Here is a 23,672-nt window from a genome sequence, read left to right as displayed (position 1 = left end):
TGAAAAAGCCTGTGTTTACCTGCCAGTCACAAACTGCAACAGGAGCACTCTCTCTTCCTGGGTGAAGTTCTGCACCGCTTCCCAAAACCACTACGAGAACAGAGGCCACAGAAAAGCAAGCACAACTGTCAAATGATTGCACAAACAAATCCAAAAGAGCTCCCCAACTTGGGGACGCCTGAGACTAGCAGTGAAATAAAAGGACAGTTTTCAAAAACACAAACAATATATAAACAATGCAACAGGACACGACCTGAAACTAAATACAATTGCAGATAAAATCAGCTTCGTTTTAATTTTCCCCCTTAATGTGCACTGTGGTAGCTACACCACTTTGTCTGGACCGGTTTGACTTCTTGAGAGACACTGGCCTACTAAAAAGGACCTACGATGAATGAAATAAATCATATTTGATGTCAAGAGTCCTACCCTTTACAGCTTCTATTAAAAGCTTTCCTCATAATACCTGAAAAGCTAAAACACAAAAAAAAAAAAAACAATAATCAAAAACTAGTCGATTCCTCAAAATAAAAATAAAACTACTTATGCACTCGTAAAACAAACTAAAACTAAACTGAAATCCCAAACCAAACTGAAAGACTAAATAAAAATAACTACTGATAATTTTAAAACTATACTAACTCTGGTCAGTATCTAACTAGGAAAAGAACAAATAGACAAACACACATTCATAAAAGGACCAGAGCTCATGACATGAAATACAAGAATCCTGTTTGGTCCAACAAACACACGCGGTGGCGGCGGAAGAGGTCCGTCAGACAAGGGCAGGTGCGGTGACTCACTCACTCACCTGGATAACAGGCTCTTGCAGGTCATAGCCACTGGTGTACTCTGTGTTTCTAGTCCAGTCCATTACATCGATCTCTGGCATCCCAGAGAGTAGCAGCTCCTGCACATAGACACACACACACACACACACACACACACACACACACACACACACACACACACACACACACACACACACACACACACAGAGAGAGAGAATATATATAAGAAGAAACACAGGCTTGCTGTAAACAATTGATTTACATACATGAGTCAGAGTGGATGGAATGAGTTCAAAGGCCTCAAAAGGGCATCAGATGGGTGAGAGAGAGAGAGAGAGTGTGTAATGGAGAGAGAGAGAGAAAGGTGAGAGAGATAGAGCAGCACTGACCAGCTCATACTCGTCGAAAAGCTGGATGAGGGCGGGGGGGATGAAGGTGTGAAAGCCCTTCAGGAAGGCGTTGATCTGGGGCTGGATCGCTCGAGTCATTCTCAGCTCTGTCACCAGCTGTACATACTCCGCCTGGATCAAGGAAAGCATCAACACACACACATACAAACACAGTCTTACTGACACGGACACTTGCTCATACAGGTATTTGCAAACACAGATGTTCACTCATCACGCTCACATCCGACAGTAAAAAACACTCTTGCTCACTCGTTCACACATACACATATGACATTTCTGGTAACTGGTTGTGCCAATCATTTCACACACACACACACACACACACTCTCTTTCTCTCTCTGTGTGTGTGTGTGTGTGTGTGTGTGTGTGTGTGTGTGTGCCAAGAATAGAAGGGCGCCTTTGGAAACACTGCCCTCTACTGGTCTAGTAAAACACTACACCATAGCGCCTCAATTCTGGCCATGTATCCAAGATATCAACATTTCAGAATCAGACAAGCAGTGCTTGTTAAATCGTGACACAGTTTATTTTATTGAATGCCATGATGAGCTCTGTTCTGATTGGCCCACCTTGTTGTCCTGGGTAACCAGGATGCTGGTGCCGCCTGGTTTGAGTGGCATCTCCTCCAGGGCCCCGAACGCGTCCGTCTCCACGGAGAAGGTGAGCTCCAGCCCCAGGTCGCTGATGTCGTTGTCCAGGATCCACTGCAGGTTCTTTGCGTACTCAGGGTCGATGGACGCCACGTCCTGGTAGTTCACCGGGATGCCTAGGGGAGGGTTAGCGATGATGTTTGAGTTAGAGTGCACACGTCTGGGGTGTGTTTGAATATATGGGTTAATGTATGCGCATGTGTGTGTGTTTGTGTGTGTGTGTGTGTGTGTGTGTGTGTGTGTGCTACACTGGAATGCTAGGGAAGATTAATGATGATCATGTTTGAGTTACAGTGCGCATGTCTGGGGTGTGTTTAAATATATTGGTGTGTGTGTGTGCACGGGTGTATCTACCTAGTATGTGTTTGTAGAAGGACCGGGTAAAGTAGATGTTAACTAGCTGATGATGGTAGAGAGCCAGACCCAAAATCTGACCAGCAAAACTGAAGTAGTTCAGATGGTCTGGATTTACAGAGGAGTTACTGTTGGGCTGAAATGTTGTGCCTGAAATGCATAAGCACACACACACACACACACACACACACACACACACACACACACACACACACACACACACACACACACACACACACACACACACACACACACACACACACACACACACACACACACACACACACACACACACTTATTTACGTACATATTTTCTTAAATTGAATTTTAAGAAATCTTAATAGCCACCAGGAATCATACATGTTCAAGCAAACATAGAAAGATTTAGTAGAAAGAGTCAAGGGCACACCGCAACACAAAATGGGCAAAACACACAAACCTAAGACAAACACAAACACACCTAAGACAAAAACACACACATCTATGACAAAAACACTAAACAACTGGAAAAGGAATGCCTTTCCAACTGTAAGGTGTGGTGTATGAGTCCTACCATCAGCAGACTGTGTGAAGAGACCATAGTCAGGATTGATGATCTCATTGGACAGGATGTCGAACCACTCTCTCACCACGCCTTGACCCTGAACAACAACCAGAAAACACACACACACACATCAATGTCAAAACACATCAATCCTGCATCAAATACACACCACACACATTATTACACACACACACACACACACACACATGCATGAGACATGAGTCAAACACACGAAATATACCTAAAACACACACCACACACTCAAATATACCACCACATGGCAAACAAATATCAAATATTCAAGAAATATACATCAAACACAAATGCAAGTCTACTCAATGGTTTAAAGAATAGCCATCACAAAAGAGACCTAGAGGCTATTAAAACCTATGCAGACAGAAGGTCACACCTCTAGCACACGAACATGAACATGTTTCAAACACACACACACACACAGACACACAACCTTGTGAGAGACAGCAATTGCAACTAAAGTGCCATTACAACACAAAGTGTTTCTCCATCTCTGTCCTGAAACACCACGCCAGACAAAAAGCTTTTAGGCAGCGTGGGGCGGGCCGGGGCAGGGAGAGGAGAGGAGAGGGGCGAGTGGTGGGCTGAGAGCCGCCGCGAGCGCTAATGCCTCATAAAGTCACCCACCATTCCCTCCTCGCCATGGAAACGCACGGCGATGCCCTGCTTCAGCTTCTCGTTGTTGGACTTGGACACCACCTCACAGCTGCTGCGGAAGATGGCGTCTGAGAGGACAGAGCGAGGAGAGCGAGGAGAGCGAGGAGAGGGAGGAGAGGGAGGAAAACGAGAGAGCAGAAACAAGGGTAAGGGGGGGAAAAGAGGTCTAGGTTCAGCTCTTTTGTTTTCCTTTTATGTCATTTGGATAGTGGCGAGAGACCGTGATACAAATAGTGGAAAACAGAAGACAGAGAAAATACAAACTAACAGGTGCGATCATCAAAAAGACATCAATAAAAAACAAGAGATTAAGAGTTAAGAATTCAAACTGGAAACTATGAAGTAGAAATATATAATTAACAACAAGAAAAAGCATACAATATCTCACATCAACCATTTAAAAGTATACTTGAAGAGAGGTGATGAAAGTATGCCTTACTTTAAAAACACCAGGTATCATAACCTCTCATTACAGTCCTCACATACTCATACTCATACTCACATACTCATAACCTCTCACCCAGGCCCATAACAGTCCTCACATACTCATAATCTAAGTCACATACTCATAACCTAAATCACATACTCAAAACCTCACCCAGTCAGCACTGCCAGACCCATTACATATGAAAGAATAAAATGAGGAGGACAGAGGACTATGTGAAATAAAAATGTCACTGGATTTCTTTAGGGTGACTAGAGAAGAGATTCTGGTGTGATTAAGCCAGTTAGGGGAAGGCAGACATACAGACAAGCTCCAGAAGTCTGCATCTCTTCAGTGCATCACATACCAATGGGAGATTAAAAAATGGGATTATGGGATATTATTCCCAATGGAATCTAAACATCAATATGTGTACAGGTCACGGTTTCATTATTTACCCTGTATCATGTCAATGTACTTTCCCTGGAACTGCACATTGCTGTTGCATCACCAGGCTCTAAATGAATACCCATACTTTGCAGTTCTGACTGGCAAGCTGGTTATGGCTACGGTGAGCTGATCCCTAGTCAGTGGTCCTACCTCTGTGGATTAGCAGGATGTCGTTCTCGTTGACCGGCCGGTGCACCATGTCCGAGTCCGGCTGCCCAGCTAGCAGGTGCTCGTAGAACCACTCGCAGCGGTCCTTAAAGGGCTGTTGGAGAACCGGAGAACCAACCATCAGTCACATCTCTGTGATTCAGGGAAGCGGAGCAAGCAGGGCCTGTAGTGCTTGTGCTTGTCTTTATATCTATGCCTGAGCTGGAGCTGGAGCTGGAGGCGCTAACTGCCTCACTCATTAAACTTTACCCTACAAAAGGTGAAATAATTGGTGATTGCTGTGCTGAAAACAAAATCAGAAAGTGAAGGACAGACAGAGAGAGAAAGAGAGAGGTGGAGAGAAAGAAAAGAGAGAATGGAAGGGAGAGGGAGAGAGGGGGGGAGGAGATCGAGACAGAAGGAGAGATAGAAGCGATGTAGCAGCCGACAGCCATTTGCATAATACTTGAATGGCTTTGTTCTTGAAGGAAGGAGGGAGAAGAGCTCGGGGAGGGAAAGAGGGGGAATTTAATCTGTGAGAGAGGAACCCTTTTCCCCCGGGGGTGGAGCGATGGGGTTGGATTGGGGGGGGATGACTGCACAGAGAAAGGCAGATCAGAAGATGGAATCGGCAGCAGGTAAAAAAAAAAAAACCTGTATCTGTAATTAAAACTGCACGCCATTCCCAGGCGGACCGTAATCCGAAGCTAACGAGGCTCGGAGCGCAGGCAGGACAAGAATGGATGGGGGGGGGGGGGAAGAAGGAGACAGGGCGGAGTGCAGCACAGAGCTCTGGAAACGGGGACTCGTCAAATTTATGCGGCCATATAAACGGGACTTAAGACAAGTGTCGTCAGCAGGCGTAACGGCGCTGTTAAGAGCTCCAGGCCGCCAGGCAGGGGCGTTTCAAAGTCACTTCAGCGCAAGACCTCGGTGACGATGCGCACACACATCGGTGTGACAAAGAGCCGCTTCAGGAGAGTGTGGATTAGAGAGGGTCGATGGAGAGAGAAAGAGAGGGAAAGAGAGAGAGAGAAAAAGACGTCTCTTGCAAGAGAGTATGATAGAGACACAGGAGGAGAGGAGGAGAGCAGAAAGACAGAGAGGAACATAGAAACAGATGGTGTGAGGATTGAGTGTGTGTGTGTAGGGGTTTGTGTGTGTATGTGTGTGTGTGTGTGTGGGGGGGGGGGGTGGTTACAGTGTGTGTGTGTTCTGCGCCCCTGTTGTAAGGCTCATCTGTTTTGACTACCCATGTGTTTTGCCTGTGTCGTGTTGTTCCCCTCTCTCTTGCATCAAGCCAAGCACACCTGAGTGGGTCACCTGTGGATCACTGCCTTTCCTCAAAATTCTGAGAAGCCTGGCTCGAGGATGGTGGAGAAGAAAGTAACTTTTTTTTGTACTTGTGTGGTTTGAGTGCCTGGCTGCTAGGTGTCTAGGTGTGAAAGTGTGTAGGTGTGCGTGTGTGTGCGTGTGTGTGGAAGTGTGAAGGTGTGTTTGGCTGTATACAGTTTTATGCAAAAGTTTGGGCACCCCTGATAATTATCATTATTTCAGATTATAATCTGCTGGTCTTTCAAAGCAGCAATTTCATTTGGACATAATTTACACCTAATGGGAAAAGTCACATTTCAGATCTGTAATAACATTTATTGAATCGACAGAAACAATGCAGTTATAAGAATAACAGATATGTGCAAAAGTGTGGGCACCCCAGTGGAATAATCACATCAATATTTGGTAGAGCATCCCTTTTCTGAAATAACAGCATGTAGATGCTTCTTATAGCCACTGATAAATCCCTGAATTCTGGCTGCAGGTATTTTGGACCTTTCCTCCTAACAAAATGTCTCCAGTTGAGTGAGGTTTGATGGCTGTCGAGCGTTGACAGCCCGCTTCAGATCATCCCATACATTTTCGATGATATTCAAGTCTGGGGACTGGGATGGCCATTCTAGAACATTGTATCTGTGCCTCTGCATGAATTCCTTGGTAGATTTTGAAAAATGCTTTAGATCGTTGTCCTGCTGAAACAACCAACCCCAGCGTAACTTCAGCTTCCTGACTGAGTCTTGAACATTGTTCCCAAGAATCTGCTGATACTGGGTGGAATCCATGCGACCCTCAACTTTGACAAGTTTTCCAGTACCTGTGCTAGCCACACAGCCCCATAGCATGACGGACCCTCCACCAAATTTTACAGTAGGCAGCAAGTTCTTTTTCCGTGATGCAAAGCGCTTATGGTTGTGACCAAGTAACTCTCCTAGTTTTATCTGTCCACAGCACTTTATTCCAAAATGATGATGGCTTGTCCAGATGAGCCTTTGCATAACTCAAGCAACTCTGCTTGTGGTGAGTACGCAGAAAAGGCTTTTTATGCATTACCCTTCCATTGGGCTGTCCTTGTGCAAAGCGTGCTGGACTGTGGAACAATGTACAATGACACCATCAGCAGCAAGATGTTCTTGGAGCTCTTTAGAGGTGATCTGTGGTTTGTCTGTGAATATTCGAACCCTTCTTCATCTTTGCTTTTCATATATTTTTCTTGGCCTATCACATCTTTCCTTCACAAGGACTCTTCCTGTGGCTTTCCATTTTCTTACTACATTTCTGACTGTGGAGACAGACACCTCAAACCTTTTTGATAACTTTGTATATCCCTCTCCTAATTCATATTGACAAATCATCTTAGTTTTTAGGTCATTAGAGAGTTATTTTGAGGTTCCCATGTTGCTACTCTCCAACAGAGCATGAAGGAAAAGTACACCTAGCAATTAGATATGTTAAATTAGCTTTTTCATGGTTTGTTGCAGCTTTATTTGCAGTTTAAGGTTCAATCAGCTGATCAAAAGAATTTTGTGTTTCAATCAGTCAGCATTAAGCGACTACAGGTATTCAAATAAACACACTTAAAAGGGTGCCCGAATTTTTGCACAGCCTATTTTTCACATTCGATTTTATTTCATACAACTCAATACTGCTACATTAAAAAAAGGTGTCTGAAAAACATCAGCTTTCTCTACAAAATGAATGACATATTGCTATGATGTTTTCTTATAAAGACAGAGCAAATTAACATGCAACATCAGAGGGGTGCCCAAACTTTTGCACACTGTATGTGTATGTGTGTGAGAGAGAGAGAGAGAGAGAGAGAGAGAAATAGAGAGTGTGTGTGTGCGTGTGTGCCTGTGTGTGTGTGTGCGTGTGTGTGTGTGCGTGTGTGTGCGTGTGTGTGTGTAACACCTTACCTGGCCCTTGATTATGTGCATAAAGCGGGACATAAGTTCTGGACATTCTAACAGGAAGTGAAAGTGGTTAAAGATGATCTTGGGATTCCTACAAAATGAAGAAAAAAAAAGATAGAAGGGAGTGAGACAACCCAAATAATTAATAAACAGATATGCAAAACTGTGTACAGTTCCAGTTTATAAATATAATAATATATACAGGCATCACAGATTCCAAAAAGAAAATAATGGGCTGTCAATGGGACAGATTTTCTTCTGGGTAAATCATACGTGAAAACAACTATTCATCTCACAACACTTAGTTACTGCACACTTACCTCGTTACAAAACACTTCAGAACCTCGTCATGTCTACACACAAACTCAATGAAGTGTGGAGAGGTCATCCTGAGAGACACCAGACAGACAGACACACACACACACACACACACACACACACACACACACACACACACACACCATCAAACAAAACAGCAAGGAGAGGACAGATCATTATTTTGCTGCCTAGCTAAGAGGGAAAGGGGGAACAACAGAAGCAAATCTATACCGAGACATCGCAGACAACTATGGCTGTCTAATGCTCCCTCTAATCCACAGCCAAACACAATCACCTGAATTATTTCAACAGTTTTCCAATGGGAGGACAATCATGTTTCTGAGGCTCGGATGAAATACGAGCCAGAGAAAACGAAGGAGAGAGAGAGAGAGGGAGAGGGAGGGATGGAGAAAAAAAAGACATCTAACTTGCTAATATGAATCCTTCTATTCCTTGTTAATTAAGGATTGGTTTAATGATCTAATTACACATAATTAGAAGGCTTTGGGGAGGGTGTGCTAAGTGGGAGAAAATGAGAAGGCATTATGAGCTCATCTGTTTGACTTGGTCCTGTCACTATGGCGATTCCTATCAGACAACGTTCAACACTAGGGTGGTTCTTATCCAGACCTAGTTCACCACTAGGGCGGTTTCTATCCAGACAGCGTTCGACACGGAGAGGGTTCCTATCCAGACAGTGCTCGACTGGGTTCCTATCCAGCCCTAGTACATCACTAGGGTGGTTCCTATCCAGACAGTGCTCAACACTAGTGCGGTTCCTATCCAGATAGCATTCAATAATAGTGCGGTTCCTATCCACACAGCATAGGGAACACTATTGTGGTTCCTTAGTAAGTGTTTGTGTGCAGATTTGTAGTTTGCCTTGATAAAGTGGAAATCAGCATGAGGTAGTTATCTGAAAGTAGTCCTAATCCTCTCCAAAACTCTAACACAACACAGAGACCCTGCAGAGAAAGCTACACTGAGCGTGACGCTAGCTCTCTCAGCCCACGCTGTTCTGTGCTTATGTGTGCAATAATAACATAAAAACACACTGAGAAAGCTGTAGAAAAAAGAAATGCATTGCAGTCAATTTTCACAAATAAATGTTACCTATAAATGGCACTTTGCAAGCTCTTAGAAGCTCAAGCTCTCTGTAGCTTAGATGATCCAATTATCAAATTGGGATACAAAAATAAACTGATAAAGATGAGGCAGATTTCAAAGTTAAGCTACAATGAGCTGACCTTTGGTATGTGCTATATACAAAATCTCAGTTGTCATGGCTATATAAAAGGTTACTGCCAATTAACATGAGATGCAAATCTTCATTGAAATAAAAAGGACACTGAAACAATGGTCTTGATGTGGACTGTGTTTCTGTACCTGTGTCACCAGCGCATATGATCACGTTATTGTGTGTGAGTGACACAGAGCACGATGACAATTTAATCTGAATAGCGCTGGGACTGCACCGACACTCCACCTTTAGCCATCAATCACTTGACCCCTGACCTCACACCCTGTCAACCGCTCTGGTCTTGAGCATGTTCTAATGTATTATTTAAGATCAGCAGACTGAGAACACCTCAGAGGAATTATGGATTCCCGTGTGGTTGGGAGGTCAGGAGGTTAGCGCTTAGTAAGGTCAGAGGTCACGCTCACCCTTGAGGCATTTGACAGGAGCAGCACATGTAGAAGGCCTGGATGACGGCGCTGAGGCGGTTCGCCGTCTTTGCAATGACATCCTGGCCGTCAGCGCACACCTCCGGCGGGTTCTCCACCACCTCATCCAGGGAGGAGTGGAGGGACATCACCGTGGGCAACTCGGCTGTTTCCGTGGTGACGGAGGGGGGCGGGGAGGCAGAGGGAGAGGAGGAGGAGGAAGAGAGGTGAGGCTCAATCTCACGTTGCTTCATCAGGAGGGAGGCGATGTCGCTTCCGGATGCGGCGGCGGAGGATGGGTCACGGCAATTCCGCTCCATCTCAGTGGAGATGAGCACCAGCCACTCATCCAAGGAGTGCCACAGCAGCTCCAGAGGCTGCAGGAGAGGGAGGGGAGGGGGGGTAAGAGAGAGGGTGGAGGGAGAGAGATGGGATACATTAGTAAAATAGAAGATAGAAGACTACGTACATTATGTAACATATGTAAAATAAAGGCTCGAAGCTGATTTTAACAAAACATATAAAAGTGCGCATACAGATATGACACCAGAGAAGGTGTGTATGTGAGAGTGTGTGAGGACAGAGCGAAAGAGAAAGAGAGAGAGGAGGGAGGGAGAGAGAGACAGAGAGAGAGGACAGGGATGAGAGAGAGAGGAGGGAGGGAGAGAGATAGGGAGAAAGAGGGAGAGAGAGAGAGAGCGAGAGGAGAGAGGGAGAAAGAGAGAAAAGAAAGAGTCACTAGTAAAAAGAAGGCAGAGATAGAGGGCAGAATAAGAGTGATCACAGGAGATGCTGAGATAAAGAAAGACAGAAATACACATGACTGAGATCCAAAGAGGGGTAAGAAAGAAAGAAAGACGTAAAAGAATGAGAGCTGGAAAGAAGGAGTGAGTGAGACTTGAAAATCCCTACTTTGACCTTGTGGCTAAATCTCCTCCCCAGATGGCCAATGAGGGCCATGGAGCGTTGTGGAGGCTGCAGAGGCTGCGGAGGCTGGGACATGCTCAGCTGAAGCTCCCCTCCCAGAGGCTTAGAGCTCCACACAAGCACCAAATCCCACCTTTCACAACCAGCCGCGCCTCTCCACCTCCAGTGATTAAACGTTCTAGCTCACAGCCTCAGCACACGGGGCATTCTTCACAGGTATTACAGTGTGTGTGATAACCACACACACACACACACACACAACTTCTAACCTTACAGAAGCAAACTGCAACAGACTCTTCTTACAGTAATATTTTTCCCCCATTCTTTGTTCACCTCCGGATGCCTTTCTCTTCACTCAAAAGCCTCTCATTTCCTTTCACTTGCTCTCATATATTCATGACAGGCCTCATTTCAGTGGATCCATACCTGAGTATCCATGCTTTGTATCTGTTATTTATATACACTACTTTTAGATTGTATATGTTCACATAGATGTGCATTAAGGTCTGCTGTCTCCCACTGCTAAGAGAAGGGGAGAGAGGGAAAGCTTGGAGGACAACATCCATCTTCCACACCCCATGAACATTAGCTGGCCTGCTATCCTCTAGCACCCCCTGCTGGACAAACAGAGCAGTGAACAAGCAGAGCTCCTACAGCTGACCCCAAAGTCAGAATAGGAAAGAGCAAATCCATAACAAAATCCTCAAAACTGAAGACAGGGATCAGTGTAGCACTTAACTATCAGCAGCCAATCAGTAGCGTTTGTGAAGTGGTACCTTTACATACGCTCCTGCCCATGTCCTCGTGTCTGCATGAGGAGGACTGCTCTGTGCCTGCTGAACGTCTACTGCATGCCTGACTCTCTGTGCCTGTTTCAATGTCAAACCAAATGTGTTAAGCATTTCTGTGTGTAAATCCACAGGGATATATAGACCAGTAAGAGAATAGATGGCTGACCTCTCCTGAGTTGCAGCGATGTTCTTTAATATTTTAAGATTCTTTGTCTGTAGTTTACAGTTTAGAGCTTTGGGCTTTAAAAGTTCTGAAGGACATGCGGTGTGTGTGTGTGTGTGTGTGTGTGTGTGTGTGTGTGTGTATCTGTATATTTGTATATCTGTGTATGTGTGTGTCTACTTATGTATTTCTGTATATGTGTGTGCATCTCTGTCTGTGTATGTTAAAGTGTGAGCATGCTTGCTTGTGCGCGCTCGGGCGTGTGTGTGTGTGTGTGTGTATGTATAGCAGCACAGCAAAGAGGGGCGGGTAAGGGCAAAGCTTCGGACGGTTTGTTTTTACTCGTATGACGTCCGCCCTCCACATGTTAGCTCCCTGTTGCTTGCTGACCTTGAAGACCTGGCTGCGGGGCGTCTTGTTGCCGTTGTAGCCCATGTCGTTGCCGTTGTTGGGAGAGGACGGGCCAAGACGGAAGACGTGACAGAAGATGCGTACAATCCGCAGTAGGCTCTTCATCTGGGCCTCGTAGCTACTGGACAAACTTTGGGGGAGATGGTGAAAAACGAGAAGGATATTGTAACAACTGGAATTTTGTTGTTATGTTTATGTTTTGTTACGTACATGTATGAATATGGTTGTACCCAATGTGTCTACAGGAACAGTTCCACATTAAATCTTTATGTTTCTGTGTGTGTTTGGGGGTGCGGGTTTGTGTCTTTGTGTGTGTGTGTGTGTGTGTGTGTGTGTGTGTGTACCTGAGTAGCTTGTGTCCATTGGTGGTGGCAACCTCAGCCAGGCTGATAAGGATGCGTTGGTAGTGAGAGTCACTCTGCTGAGAGACGTGTTCCAGAACCTGCCTGAGCTGCTCACAAACAGGCACAAACACAATAAAAAAAAGCATGAACACACAGAAAAAGAACACATTAACACCCCTGAAAAAAACAGGCGTAGATGAAGGGTGTTGAGTACCATGCTCTCTTTGAGCTCGTCGTTCTGGGTCATCTGGATGAGGGTCTGAAAGAGTCTGCCATGGTGCTGAATGAGAATCTCACAGGTCTCTCCATAGCCACCCTGAATAGAAGAGGACGGAGGCCATTGGACCAGAGGAACTGTGTGACTGCAGATGTGAGTATTCAGTCCATTTCATGCACAGTGCGTGCGTGCGTGCGTGCGTGCGTGCGTGCGTGCGTGCGTGCGTGCGTGCGTGCAATGTGTATCCATAGGCAGCTAACCTGCACACACAGGTCCAGTGGTGTGACCCCATTCTTGTCTGCCAGATACTTGGCCCCTCTGGAGAGCAGAATCTGTGCAGTGTCCCTCTGTCCATGACTGCTCAAGAAAAGAAAGACAACGAAGGGCAGACAAACACACTGTTACATCAACAGCCACTGTACACACCAGCTATAGCATTGCTGTGTGTGCTGCATATTAAAGTACATTTCCAACATGCTGAAACTTAGCCCGGTTGTTCATCAAATATCCCTCCCTTCTGTGCTCCTGAAGCTGTGCTGTTGACTGGCTGGAATAGTATATTGCTTGTGTAGGAGCCATTTCTATCCACCTTTTTGTTAGCTTTATTTTAGTGTTACTTATTTTAGCCACTTGGGGGAGTATTGGACTGGGTGTGGCACGTCACAGGAAATTGGGTATATCTACAGGTGTGATTACTCAATTAGGGAAAGGTGTGGATGGCGGGGAACACATGGTTCTTACCGTAGCCGTAGTACCCACTTCACCGACAGCATTTTGTAATTAAGCAAACATCACTGGGTGAAAAGACCAATTTTATGTACAAACTTTTACCTTTATAATAAACGGGAACACCACCCAAAGAGAGCTCATGCCTGGACCAAGGGTTATTTGCTACGCGTTGGGAACACTTTGCCGTCCACACTGAGGCTAATAGGATAGCCTCCACAGCTTGGTATGAGCGAGTTTGTTAGTTTCCCCATTTACAGAGTCGATACTGTGTACGAACATCGATTTTATTTTTGAGCACATACTAAGAACAGAGGCTAGAGGAGAGATGATAAATTAGAATTGGGCAAGACATGTATTGGATAGCGAGGACTGCTCTTTTAACAATGGGCCTGGCCACAACTATCTCGACAAACTGCACTCTAGTTACCAACCCCATGACAAACGCATTTATCTAGTCACAAACCTCTAAGACGAACACATTTATCTAGTTACAAACGCATTTATTTAGTCAAAAACTGTAAGACGAACACATTTATCTAGTTATCTAGTCTTCCCCCAATTTAGCCCCAATGTGGCTCAGACCAGAGTCAGCTGCAGTAAGACAACCATCATAATGAGGCTTTTAACACCTGCCATTAAAATGCATTTTTGGTGATTGGATTGCAATGTGCAAAAAGTGCTAGACCACATGAAAGTACAGGTGTAAATGCACTCAAGACGCATGGGGGACGGATTGTGATCCGATCGGGCAAACCACCTCTGGAGGTGATCAGAGACACATTGTGACCACATTGAACACAAGTGTAAATGCATTTGTGTTGTCAATCCACATACAATAACTACGTGGACAGAAATACATAACCATGCACGACTGTTCCAAACTAGCGAGATTTCAAAAGTGCAAGCAAACACAATAAGGCAGTTTCACAGATGGCTACCATCTTCTTCTATCGTTTTTTTGTTGTTTGTCGGGGTTTTTTCTGCACAAATAATGAGTAGGATGTGTCGTGAGCTGGACCCAGAGACGTGGACACTAATACCAGGTGTAAATGTAACCTTGTTAAAATCATATCTAGATACAATCTGGATACGAGAGGTATATTAATGCCAGGTGTAAAAAGCCCTGATGATTCATAATCAAAACACAATGTAGGACAAGACAGAAGCTGTCGCTCAGCAAAACAAGCTTTGTCTGCATGGGGCATGCTGCCAACGACAAAAGAACAGTTGATGTCTCTTTCCCAGTGAGAGTGAGGGTGGTCTTGTTTGTCATTTTGGTTGTTTTATCAGATAAAAAGGAATAGATTTGTTTGATCACATGCCTCTCAGTATTTTCAAGGCTTTGTAGCTCAGTACTATTTTAGAGGTATCTGAGGTCAAAACCAAAATAATGTAAACAAAAAAACATCATAAGAGTGGTTTAACATATTTCTACTTAAGGAAAAGAACTGTCAAGTCGAGATGGGCTATATAAACTTCTTTTTGTGATCTCGTCACTCTGCTTTGTATTTCAGTTAGATATCTTGTCCAACTTAGGTCAATGTTACAGCATTTTCATTTCCACCATAATGATACTGTATGCTTGTATGGTATATTACTTCATGGATAAAACTCTCAGGGGCAGATTACTAACACATTAACGCCTGTATTAGGCCTTATTTATACAACTCAAATCGTGACATGGTATGTACAAATCGACCGCACATTCCTATAACCAAATTGTGTGTGCTGCAGGAATGCACAATGACTAGTTGTTTTTTCCCTACTTATGCATATGCATTCAGGGGAGGGTCATGGGAAAAGTGGGAGTTTTGAGAAAAAACATGGGAGGAGATGCATACAGAGTGGCTGATTAGGAATTCCGTTGCGTTTATGAAAACTGCAGGGAAGAACGCACATCTGTTATGCAATGACGTTTTTCCGCCTTTTAGGTGTAATCCAGACGGCACGTTTGATACATGAGTAGGGAAATTTACAGGAAGAATGGAAGCAGTATTCCGAGCACCAGTTCATCTGTGCCATGTTAAAAGCATCCTCTGCTTTTATTCACCTTATGATGTCTTGCCATCTCTTGTTCACTGCATCCCCTTCCCTTCCTGTCTTTGCTACAGCATTGATTTTGTTCATTATAGCCACCCAAATAGGTCTTGTATGGTTTTGAGTGGGTGTAGAGTCAGGGCCCTATAATCTCTCTCTAATTTCTATTTCACTTCAACCCTTGCCCTCTAAAACAAAGGATGACTCTGCAAGGAGATAACAGCAGTGTAGAGTCATGAGTTGCAGTGGCGGGGGCGTGATGGCCGTTACCTGCAGGCGAAGTAAAGAGGAGTCGCTCCAGATACATTGGGCCTGTTGATGTCTGCCCCACTGTCCAGCAGGCACAGAACCGTCTAGAAAAGAGATGGGCAAAAGAGGGGAAATCATCATCATCATCATCATCATCATAATCTCACACGATTTCAGTTACATTTATTCACGTGAATCTGACTTTCAAATAACAACACACTCTGGACATGAAGTTCAATGGCCAGAGCACACACAAGCCCAAACAAGTGACAGCTTCTATTGATTGCACCATTCAACGTTCATCCATTAGAAGATGATAACATACACGTTTGATTTGAATGTCTGCATGCGTGAAAAAAATCTGTTTAAAAAAATTATAATAAAAAAAAAAAGATTTTCAAACCACAAAAAAATATTGTACTACAGATTACCACCAAAAAAAATGCTTTTGTGTGGAAATGTTAAGCTTGATGAGAAAATGCTACAAACACAGTAAATTAACATTCTCTATTTTCTAAGAAATAATCATTGACCAGCTTAGCCTCACTGACACAAAACCCGGAATTGTATACACAAACCACAGCAAACTACCAAAGTTTTAAGGGATGAAGGTGTTATTCCTTTTTCTGTAATATTTCAAGTTCCAAAAATCTCCTTGCTGTGGCCTACCTAGCCTTCTGTGACTTAATGTGATGAGAGTAAAAGGGTCTGTTGAAGGGCGATGGACTAAATACTCACAGTCTTGTGTCCGTTCTGGCAGGCCACGTGTAATGCGGTCTGGCCCATGGCATCCTCTACATCCACGTTGGTCACGTGCTGCACCAGGTCGTGCAGCAACTCAGTCCGGCCATTTACAGCTAGCCAGTGGATCTGTCACAGGGAGGGAGGGTGAAATGATTATGAAATCGAAGCCGCCGACTTCATAAGAAAAAGAGGCACTGATGCATTCCAACAAAAGAATGTGTAGAACCATCAGAAGTTCCGACTTCACCATCTTTACTTCCGCATTTTTTGCCAAAGTCATGTGTCATGTGTCATGTGTTTGATTGCTGCCTGTGTTATGATTTTGTTACTTAAAAGAAAAAAATAGGTAACCAGTGATGACAAACAACTACTATATTCCATGGAAGCTACAGTAGTCATTTGAGTCCCAACTCAAGTATTGAACACCATAGGTGTACAAGGGTGAAACTCACAGCAGTTAGTCCCTCGTTGTTGCAAATGTTGACATCTGCATTGTATTCCAGCAGCCGTCCCATACATTTCTTCTGTCTGAGGGGGCAAAGCATCAAAGATGACTGAAGATGATTGAAGATATTGAAGTCAACATGGGACAAGATGTATGGAGAGCTTTTCTGTGTTTCATTTTACTGAATATTGTTCTTATTAATGTATTATAGAACTTGGCCATTCCCAAGAGACACGTTTATATATGTCATCCAGCAGCATTTTGGTCTCCCATCACTTGGCCTTACAGTTCCCGAATGAAAATCTCTATTGCACAGGGAGACCAGCTGCCATCCATTACACCGAATCAAAATCTTGCAGTTTTGTCCACCAAATTCAGAAAACTTTGGACGTGTTTGCTTTGCTTTCTATATGTCCAATCAGATGCCGAATCCCACCAAAAACTGGACTTGGTGGCATTTACTCCAGACCTAACCTGGCCCAGGTCTGTCCTAAATTATCCTGCTATTTTGATTGCTCTACTTGTTTCAGCCTCACTTGCAATGCAGTTTAGATAGCGGTTTTTGCCAGATCAATACATGGGAACATAATAGATCAGGACAGTAGGTGGCAGCACCTGAAAATGTCTAGTGGATGGTAAAAACATACACATACATAACCTGTTTTCAATTCCCAGTATAAGTCACAAGTGGCTTACAGAGACAATTGGAATTGGAATTGACATATGGAAAAGTACAGAGATGCCATTCCCAGCACTAGCTCAATTCAAAAAGCAAGGTGATGACACCAAGGTCATGGGTTGGGTGTCCAGAGAGCTCACATATCGATGAAAACGTACAGTATATCTGCACTAAACTGTGGGTCACTCAGGGCAAAAGCATCTGCTGAATGACTTAATGTGATCGTTCCCGAGAGCTTACCCATTCCTGGCAGCCAGGTGAAGAGGGGTACAGCCGGATATGTCCTGATAGTTTGGGTTGGCTCCTCTCTTCAGCAGCAGGACTAGGCACTCCACTGATCCACAGCTGCCAAAGAGCACACAGGGCACAACAACCATAAGCACGTCATAAGCCACAAGCATTCCTGCCACAAGCACTCCTGCCACAAGCACTCCTTCCCGTAAGCAACAGTAGAGTATCCTGTAGGGGCACTGCGGGAAAGACGGGGCTGTGGTTAAAATATATATGCACTTTTTCCAGTGGTCATGGGTTCAATGGCCTGGTAGCACTGTACTGTAAGTTTCTTCTGGATAAAAGTGACTTCTAAATGAACGTGAATGCTAATGAAGAGTTAATTTCACGGAGAGAGAACAGAGTCCACATGACTACTCCCCACCCAAGCCTGATGATGTAACCATTTAGAAATGTGCACAGACAAACAATAAAATGGTAAGCTGAACAGATAAGCTATATTTCTTGCTTATCCTCTATAAGTCCATCAGACAAACTGAAACCCCAAGTGAAGTGTGAACAATCAAAAAGTTCCTTACTTTGCAGCAATATGAAGTAGACTTCTCTTCACTCGACCAAAGGCATAGTTGACATCAAACTTGGAATTCAGGAGCAATTCTGATACTGATCTTTAGGGGGGAGGGAGAGAGAATTCATGGTGAACCTTTGAGAACCAAGTTTTCACAAGTGGTTATTATAAAAAAAAAATAACATTGTGTATGTCATCATAGCGCTATGCTTTGTCGAATAATAATTGGTCTTTATACTGACGGTTCTGCTCTCATTGCAGAAGTGTTGTTCGTAAGAAATGTGACATCAAGGACCTCCCTGACAGTCAATGAATAACTAGACTTTGTTCATCACACCTGGGGGGTATTCCATGTTCGTGGTTTAGTGACAAACCTGGGTAAATTAACACAGAGTAAGTGGTAAACCTCATAACAGAAGAGCCCTACGTCATAGCCCTACGAGGAGGCTTACCACTTACTCTGAGTTAACTTACCCAGGTTTGTCACAAAACCACGCACTTGGAATACCACCCCCCCCCCTCCCCCCTCCGGACAACATTCTTCTTACATACCTGTGTTGATCAGCCATCACCATGGGCATAAGGGTATATACTGCTGTCTCATTGTCTGAAGTCATAACACAAAAAGAACAAGGGGTTAAGGCTACACCTCACTAAAGATACTCGGCTGTAATGGTAAACTTAGACTTCAAAGGCATGTTAAGACAAGCTAGCTAAATCTTATTCTTCAAAGTAAAATGACTGGACTTTTCATAGACAGCGAAACAACTTGAAAGACCAAATTATGTTAAGCCACGTTAGGCTTGAAAATAAACATCAAGAATGTCATCACAAATTGGAAGGCGTATCAAGAACATTTTTCACATCATCAAAACATCATGGAGGTATATTGACCTCTCTATGTACATGTGCAATAACTAGGCCTGATTGGTTGCTATGAGTAAACATTTAGAAATGTTACGAGATACGCTATATTTAGATACAACCGTCATCTTGTAATTAGGAAAATATTTGCCAGAGTGTCTCAACGATAAGATATTTGCTTGTATGCCAACCTATCATATAAAGTATGGAATAATCCAATAGTGCAGTCCTTTAAGAAAATGGGATTTGAGCTATTTTGGTCTTTTTTTTACCTTCCGGGAGTTCCACAGTCCTGGCGCGGCGTAGTGAACGAGTCAGCCGATTCAGCTGTACATTTAACTGCTCCATCGCCCGTTCCATCATATGGGTACAAAATACCAAGATGAATCGTGTAAATCGAGCATCAAGAACCTCTGTTCTTACTGAACCGAGATGTCTTGGGTCCCCGTGTCATCCATCTAGCTAGCAGCTAGGAATTGGTTCAGAGTCCACTGTGTCAGCGCAGAACGCCTGCCTGCCTGCCTGCCCCCCTGATTCATTCAGCATTATTTCCTCGTTTCTCTTCCTGTTTTCACCAAATCCCTTACGCGTTGCCACAGAGGAAGTCTGGGAACAGTAGTTTTCGGTGCCTCGACAGCACACTTGTCATCGGGCTGTACAAAATATCTCTGTTTATACTATTACCGGCACACAATTGTCCTATATGAAAACAATATATATTTTTAAATCTTAAACAACACATGAAATATAGGCAACCCCTGAAATGGATGATCATCTCAATATAAATTGTGAATATCCATAGGATAATCCTATGCTGGCTTCCAGTAAGATACATTATCATACCATTTCCATCGACCATCAAAATTGGGGCTAGTTTATTGCTAAATTTAGTAGGCTACAGTAGCCAACTTGTCTGCAGTATTCCTCCAATTCCTCCAGTGTCCAATGGCCACAGTTCAATAGTTTTACTTCATTAACAGACTCACATTTGTCATTTTGAAGTATTCCTTGACCCACAATCTTGTGGGCGTGCAGAAGAAAAAAGACAATGCTGTGTTTTACATGTATTTTAATAGTGATACATTGAATGGCAGATTGAACCACACACAGAGAGCTAGATGGGGAGTTAGATGGGGAGGTGTCTGCAGTCTTTGCTGCCCTGCTCCTGGCGTTAAGTCCGCATGGCACTCCACTCTGCAATCACCAGACAAGGGAAGATTAACACATGGACATGGATGATGGAAACCATGTTGGATATGTAGACATTTCTGTTTAAAGAAAAAGCTACTCCTATGATTGACAAGTTGTCCCATTTTAACAGATTGCACATATTATTACATTTCAATATTTGACTGCATTACAACCATAATTTGACCTTGGGTATTTTCACTAACAAATAGTTGACTGAAAGAGCAATAGTGATATTCAACATGAAAGCCAAGACAAACAGGCACGGTGAGGGGATGAGGAGAGTATTTTCTACTACAACATAAACAATTTCAGTCCGACAAACTGGTTTTGATTTGCAATAGCTGTGAATACTATTACAGAAATCTACCACTGATGTTTCACGCTCATGTTTTAGGAACTTTCTACTCGTCCCATTGCATAACCCTACATAACATTAGTAGTGTAACATTAGCAGTGTCCCTGTGGTTCAGCTGGTACAGTACAGTTAGGTAGTAACATCAACATTGTAGGCTTTACTGTAGTGTCTGTACTGTTTGGAGGGACTATGAGAGATTTCATGTGAATGCCACGTGCATGAGTCTCAGTCATAACTCAAATTTTTTACTAATTTGTGAAACTAATTTTTCACTATTATTCCTGAATTGTGAACAAATGTACCAATAAACCGAGAGTTGCTTCATGCAATAATAACAGTTAACAGAAGTATTGAGTATTGACATATTCATAAATGTTATAAAATGCATCAGCCATTTTTCATTTCATATATTGACTCTGATAAAATCATCACCCGTGTAATGAGCTATTGTCCTCACAATATCAGATAAAAGTAAAAAAGTAAATAAAATGTCAGCACAATCTACAACACAATAAAACATGCCTATATATGGTTTTACTTATATTACTCAGGGCTGTGTGCAGACATTTTGGGAGGCAGGTGCCCAAGCTAAAAAAAGAGAACCCCAGGGACAGACAGCTATTTATGAAAAAATAAAGTGCACATACATCTATCTATCTTTTTATCCTGTTAAGTAGGCCCATGAGCTATATCTTAACACACCCAAAGCCTGTCAATGAAGTTGTGGATCATACTGACACTTTCATTGACATGTCACAGCATAGATGCAACATGACTACAGCTCTTTCACTTTCACAAGAAAGTCGTGGGGCAGTGAGATCATTGGTGTTGTTGGTGGCTGACTTCCAGTTAATAGGCTACTTTGAAAAGGATGGCTTAGTTTAAACAAAGGATATATCACACATTTCAGTTATTCTACCACTAAACACAATAAAACATTTTTGAAGTGTTAACTATACTACATTTCGTTCACTGCATTTTTTTATCAGCCAGCTAGCGGTTAGCTGATGTTACTGTAACCGTTTACTGTTCAGATTGTAAGCTTGATCAAATGATTTTAACGGGTAGGCATATTCTTTGAGATTCGTCATGACCCGTGATCTTGTCTGCCTTTTCTCCTGGCCTCGAAAGAAACTCCTTGTAACGCAGTTAATTATAACGTCAGTAGGGAGCGTCTCCCAATGCTCGAAAGGTGTGCATTTTAATGTTAGGTTAAAACAAACGCTACTATGGGGAGACGCCATCTGGCCTACATTGTTTAGGTGTTATCCCATGACTGTAATAATACGTCTCTGGCAGCAGATGCTACTTTTTATGTCCCTGCAAAGAGGTAACTCTTTGAGTCCGAGGGCAAAATGACCGGTGCTTGAGCACCACCTGGAGTAAAATTGAACAGCATATAATTTGTAAACAGAATTGCTTTGCATCCTTTTTTGAGTAGTGAAATAAATAACCGTGTCACCTCCCAACTTTCTGAGGAAGTTCATGATTTCACCACGGTCGTTGCAGAGTATCACCTCTAGATGGCACACTAGTCGTGCAAGTGGGGAATCATTGCTACCATGGAATAACACCTGTCAAGCTTTTGCAGTTTTAAAAGGTATCATCGTATCGCATTTTTTTTTTTAAATGAATGTAATGGTTTCCATGATCGTTATGGTTGTTCTCTGGAAAACAGAACAAAACTAAAACAATTTTAGTTTAATACAAATGGAATGAGGGTAGTTCTCTTGAAACGATTCATTTGCAAATCAATTATCCTGTACAAGTGACAAATTCACTGTGCGCTAATTAAAACACAATCGGCCCATTTCATATCATATACTTGAAATGTGAATTAGTCATACGGAACAGAAAGACAGTAGTGTTGGAACAAAATTAGAGGAAAACCCCTTCAACATTGTTCCAATTTGGCGCTATTTAGCAGAGCAACCAATCGTTCGCATGGTGTTGCAGCGTGCAGGTGAGGCTGCGTGGATGCGAGAGGACCGCGCCGTTATGGCTAGCCTCGCAAGGCAACCAGCAGCAGCAGGCATCAACAGAAGAACGCAACTCTCGGCTATCATTCTTCATCAGGATTGTGTTTCCAAACAGTAACTATAATAGTGTGATGAGATTATTTTTCCTGTTGGCAATGGTGACAATTTGGTAAGATACAATCGTGTCATGTCTGTCCCCTAGGGTTTGCGCCAGCGAGCATGTTCCGGCTTGCTGAACACTGAGCTTTGTGAAAAGATGTATCGGGGCTGTTGTGAAATCACATCATTTATCATTTACCCTACAGACGGTGTATGGTGCTATTTCTTGCGCTTCCGGGTTCATACGTAGGCTGCAGCATGGTGTCTTTGGCTGGAATCCAACAGGGTGTTCATTCATGAGCTCCGTAGCAGGTTCATGTGCGAATGCAAGATTTCCGCTAACACTGCACATACGATTAAAGAGTCCAGTAAGTGTTTTTCATCCGATTGAAGTGTACTCTTCTTTGACCGCATATTCATAGTAATCTCTGGTCAGGGATTGACAAATACGAACGCGAGGGGGCGTTACATTATGTCCAAATTGATTTGCAATATTCTACAGAAGTTGTCTCATAGATATGATTTGAGTTTCTTTCATGCAGACAAATGCCACTTCATGTGAAACTGAACTCTTTTGCTTTGTTCGTATATACACCAACCATGACACAACCATTTTCAAATGTGCATGATTTTAAAACTCATGCTGTACACAAGTGCACCTTTTGAATGTGAATATGTGTTGTGGTCCATGAAGACTTGACGATGCTTGCACAATCGCCATTGCAGAATGTAGGCAAAACATGCTACATCCATTCTCTTGCTTTAAGGGACATTAGAATGGACAGACATGTTATGTGAAGTATGTCCTTTTCCGCGCAACAAAACGCACAGTTTAGAACGCATGCAGTGGGAGTCAGGCCACTCAAGTAGCATATTAATATTTATGCAGATTACTCAGTTTCTCTTTTACTGAGATATTCGTATGGGCCATTCAGATCATAGACTTACCAGGTGTGTTAAG

General features: G+C 43.3%; 1 protein-coding gene across 4 annotated transcripts in view; it reads right to left on the bottom strand.

Moving 5' to 3' along the window:
- The window catches only part of hace1 (HECT domain and ankyrin repeat containing E3 ubiquitin protein ligase 1), a 20,719-nt gene extending 1,077 nt beyond the window's left edge, over window positions 1-19,642 (bottom strand). The window contains exons 1-23 of one of the 4 annotated variants that reach the window (XM_031576115.2): window positions 19,360-19,642; window positions 18,776-18,830; window positions 18,234-18,323; window positions 17,665-17,769; window positions 16,753-16,828; window positions 16,295-16,426; window positions 15,578-15,660; window positions 12,802-12,898; window positions 12,539-12,640; window positions 12,325-12,431; window positions 11,912-12,110; window positions 11,392-11,484; window positions 9,689-10,065; window positions 8,026-8,094; window positions 7,709-7,796; window positions 4,464-4,575; window positions 3,410-3,507; window positions 2,759-2,846; window positions 2,206-2,355; window positions 1,771-1,967; window positions 1,181-1,312; window positions 812-910; window positions 20-90 (exon numbers count right to left, since the gene is read on the bottom strand). In XM_031576115.2, coding sequence (XP_031431975.1) covers window positions 20-90; window positions 812-910; window positions 1,181-1,312; window positions 1,771-1,967; window positions 2,206-2,355; window positions 2,759-2,846; window positions 3,410-3,507; window positions 4,464-4,575; window positions 7,709-7,796; window positions 8,026-8,094; window positions 9,689-10,065; window positions 11,392-11,484; window positions 11,912-12,110; window positions 12,325-12,431; window positions 12,539-12,640; window positions 12,802-12,898; window positions 15,578-15,660; window positions 16,295-16,426; window positions 16,753-16,828; window positions 17,665-17,769; window positions 18,234-18,323; window positions 18,776-18,830; window positions 19,360-19,450 — 2,711 coding nt within the window. In that variant the 5' untranslated portion in view covers window positions 19,451-19,642. The remainder of the gene's footprint in view (window positions 1-19; window positions 91-811; window positions 911-1,180; window positions 1,313-1,770; window positions 1,968-2,205; window positions 2,356-2,758; window positions 2,847-3,409; window positions 3,508-4,463; window positions 4,576-7,708; window positions 7,797-8,025; window positions 8,095-9,688; window positions 10,066-11,391; window positions 11,485-11,911; window positions 12,111-12,324; window positions 12,432-12,538; window positions 12,641-12,801; window positions 12,899-15,577; window positions 15,661-16,294; window positions 16,427-16,752; window positions 16,829-17,664; window positions 17,770-18,233; window positions 18,324-18,775; window positions 18,831-19,359) is intronic. The other 3 variants (XM_031576116.2, XM_012838803.3, XM_031576117.2) reach the window with 3 other exon arrangements.
- Window positions 19,643-23,672: the final 4,030 nt, after the last annotated feature.

This window comes from Clupea harengus, chromosome 11 (genome assembly GCF_900700415.2).
Source record: "Clupea harengus chromosome 11, Ch_v2.0.2, whole genome shotgun sequence".
NCBI classification, from domain to species: Eukaryota; Metazoa; Chordata; class Actinopteri; order Clupeiformes; family Clupeidae; genus Clupea; species Clupea harengus.
This window is presented reverse-complemented; position numbering and strand designations above follow the sequence as displayed.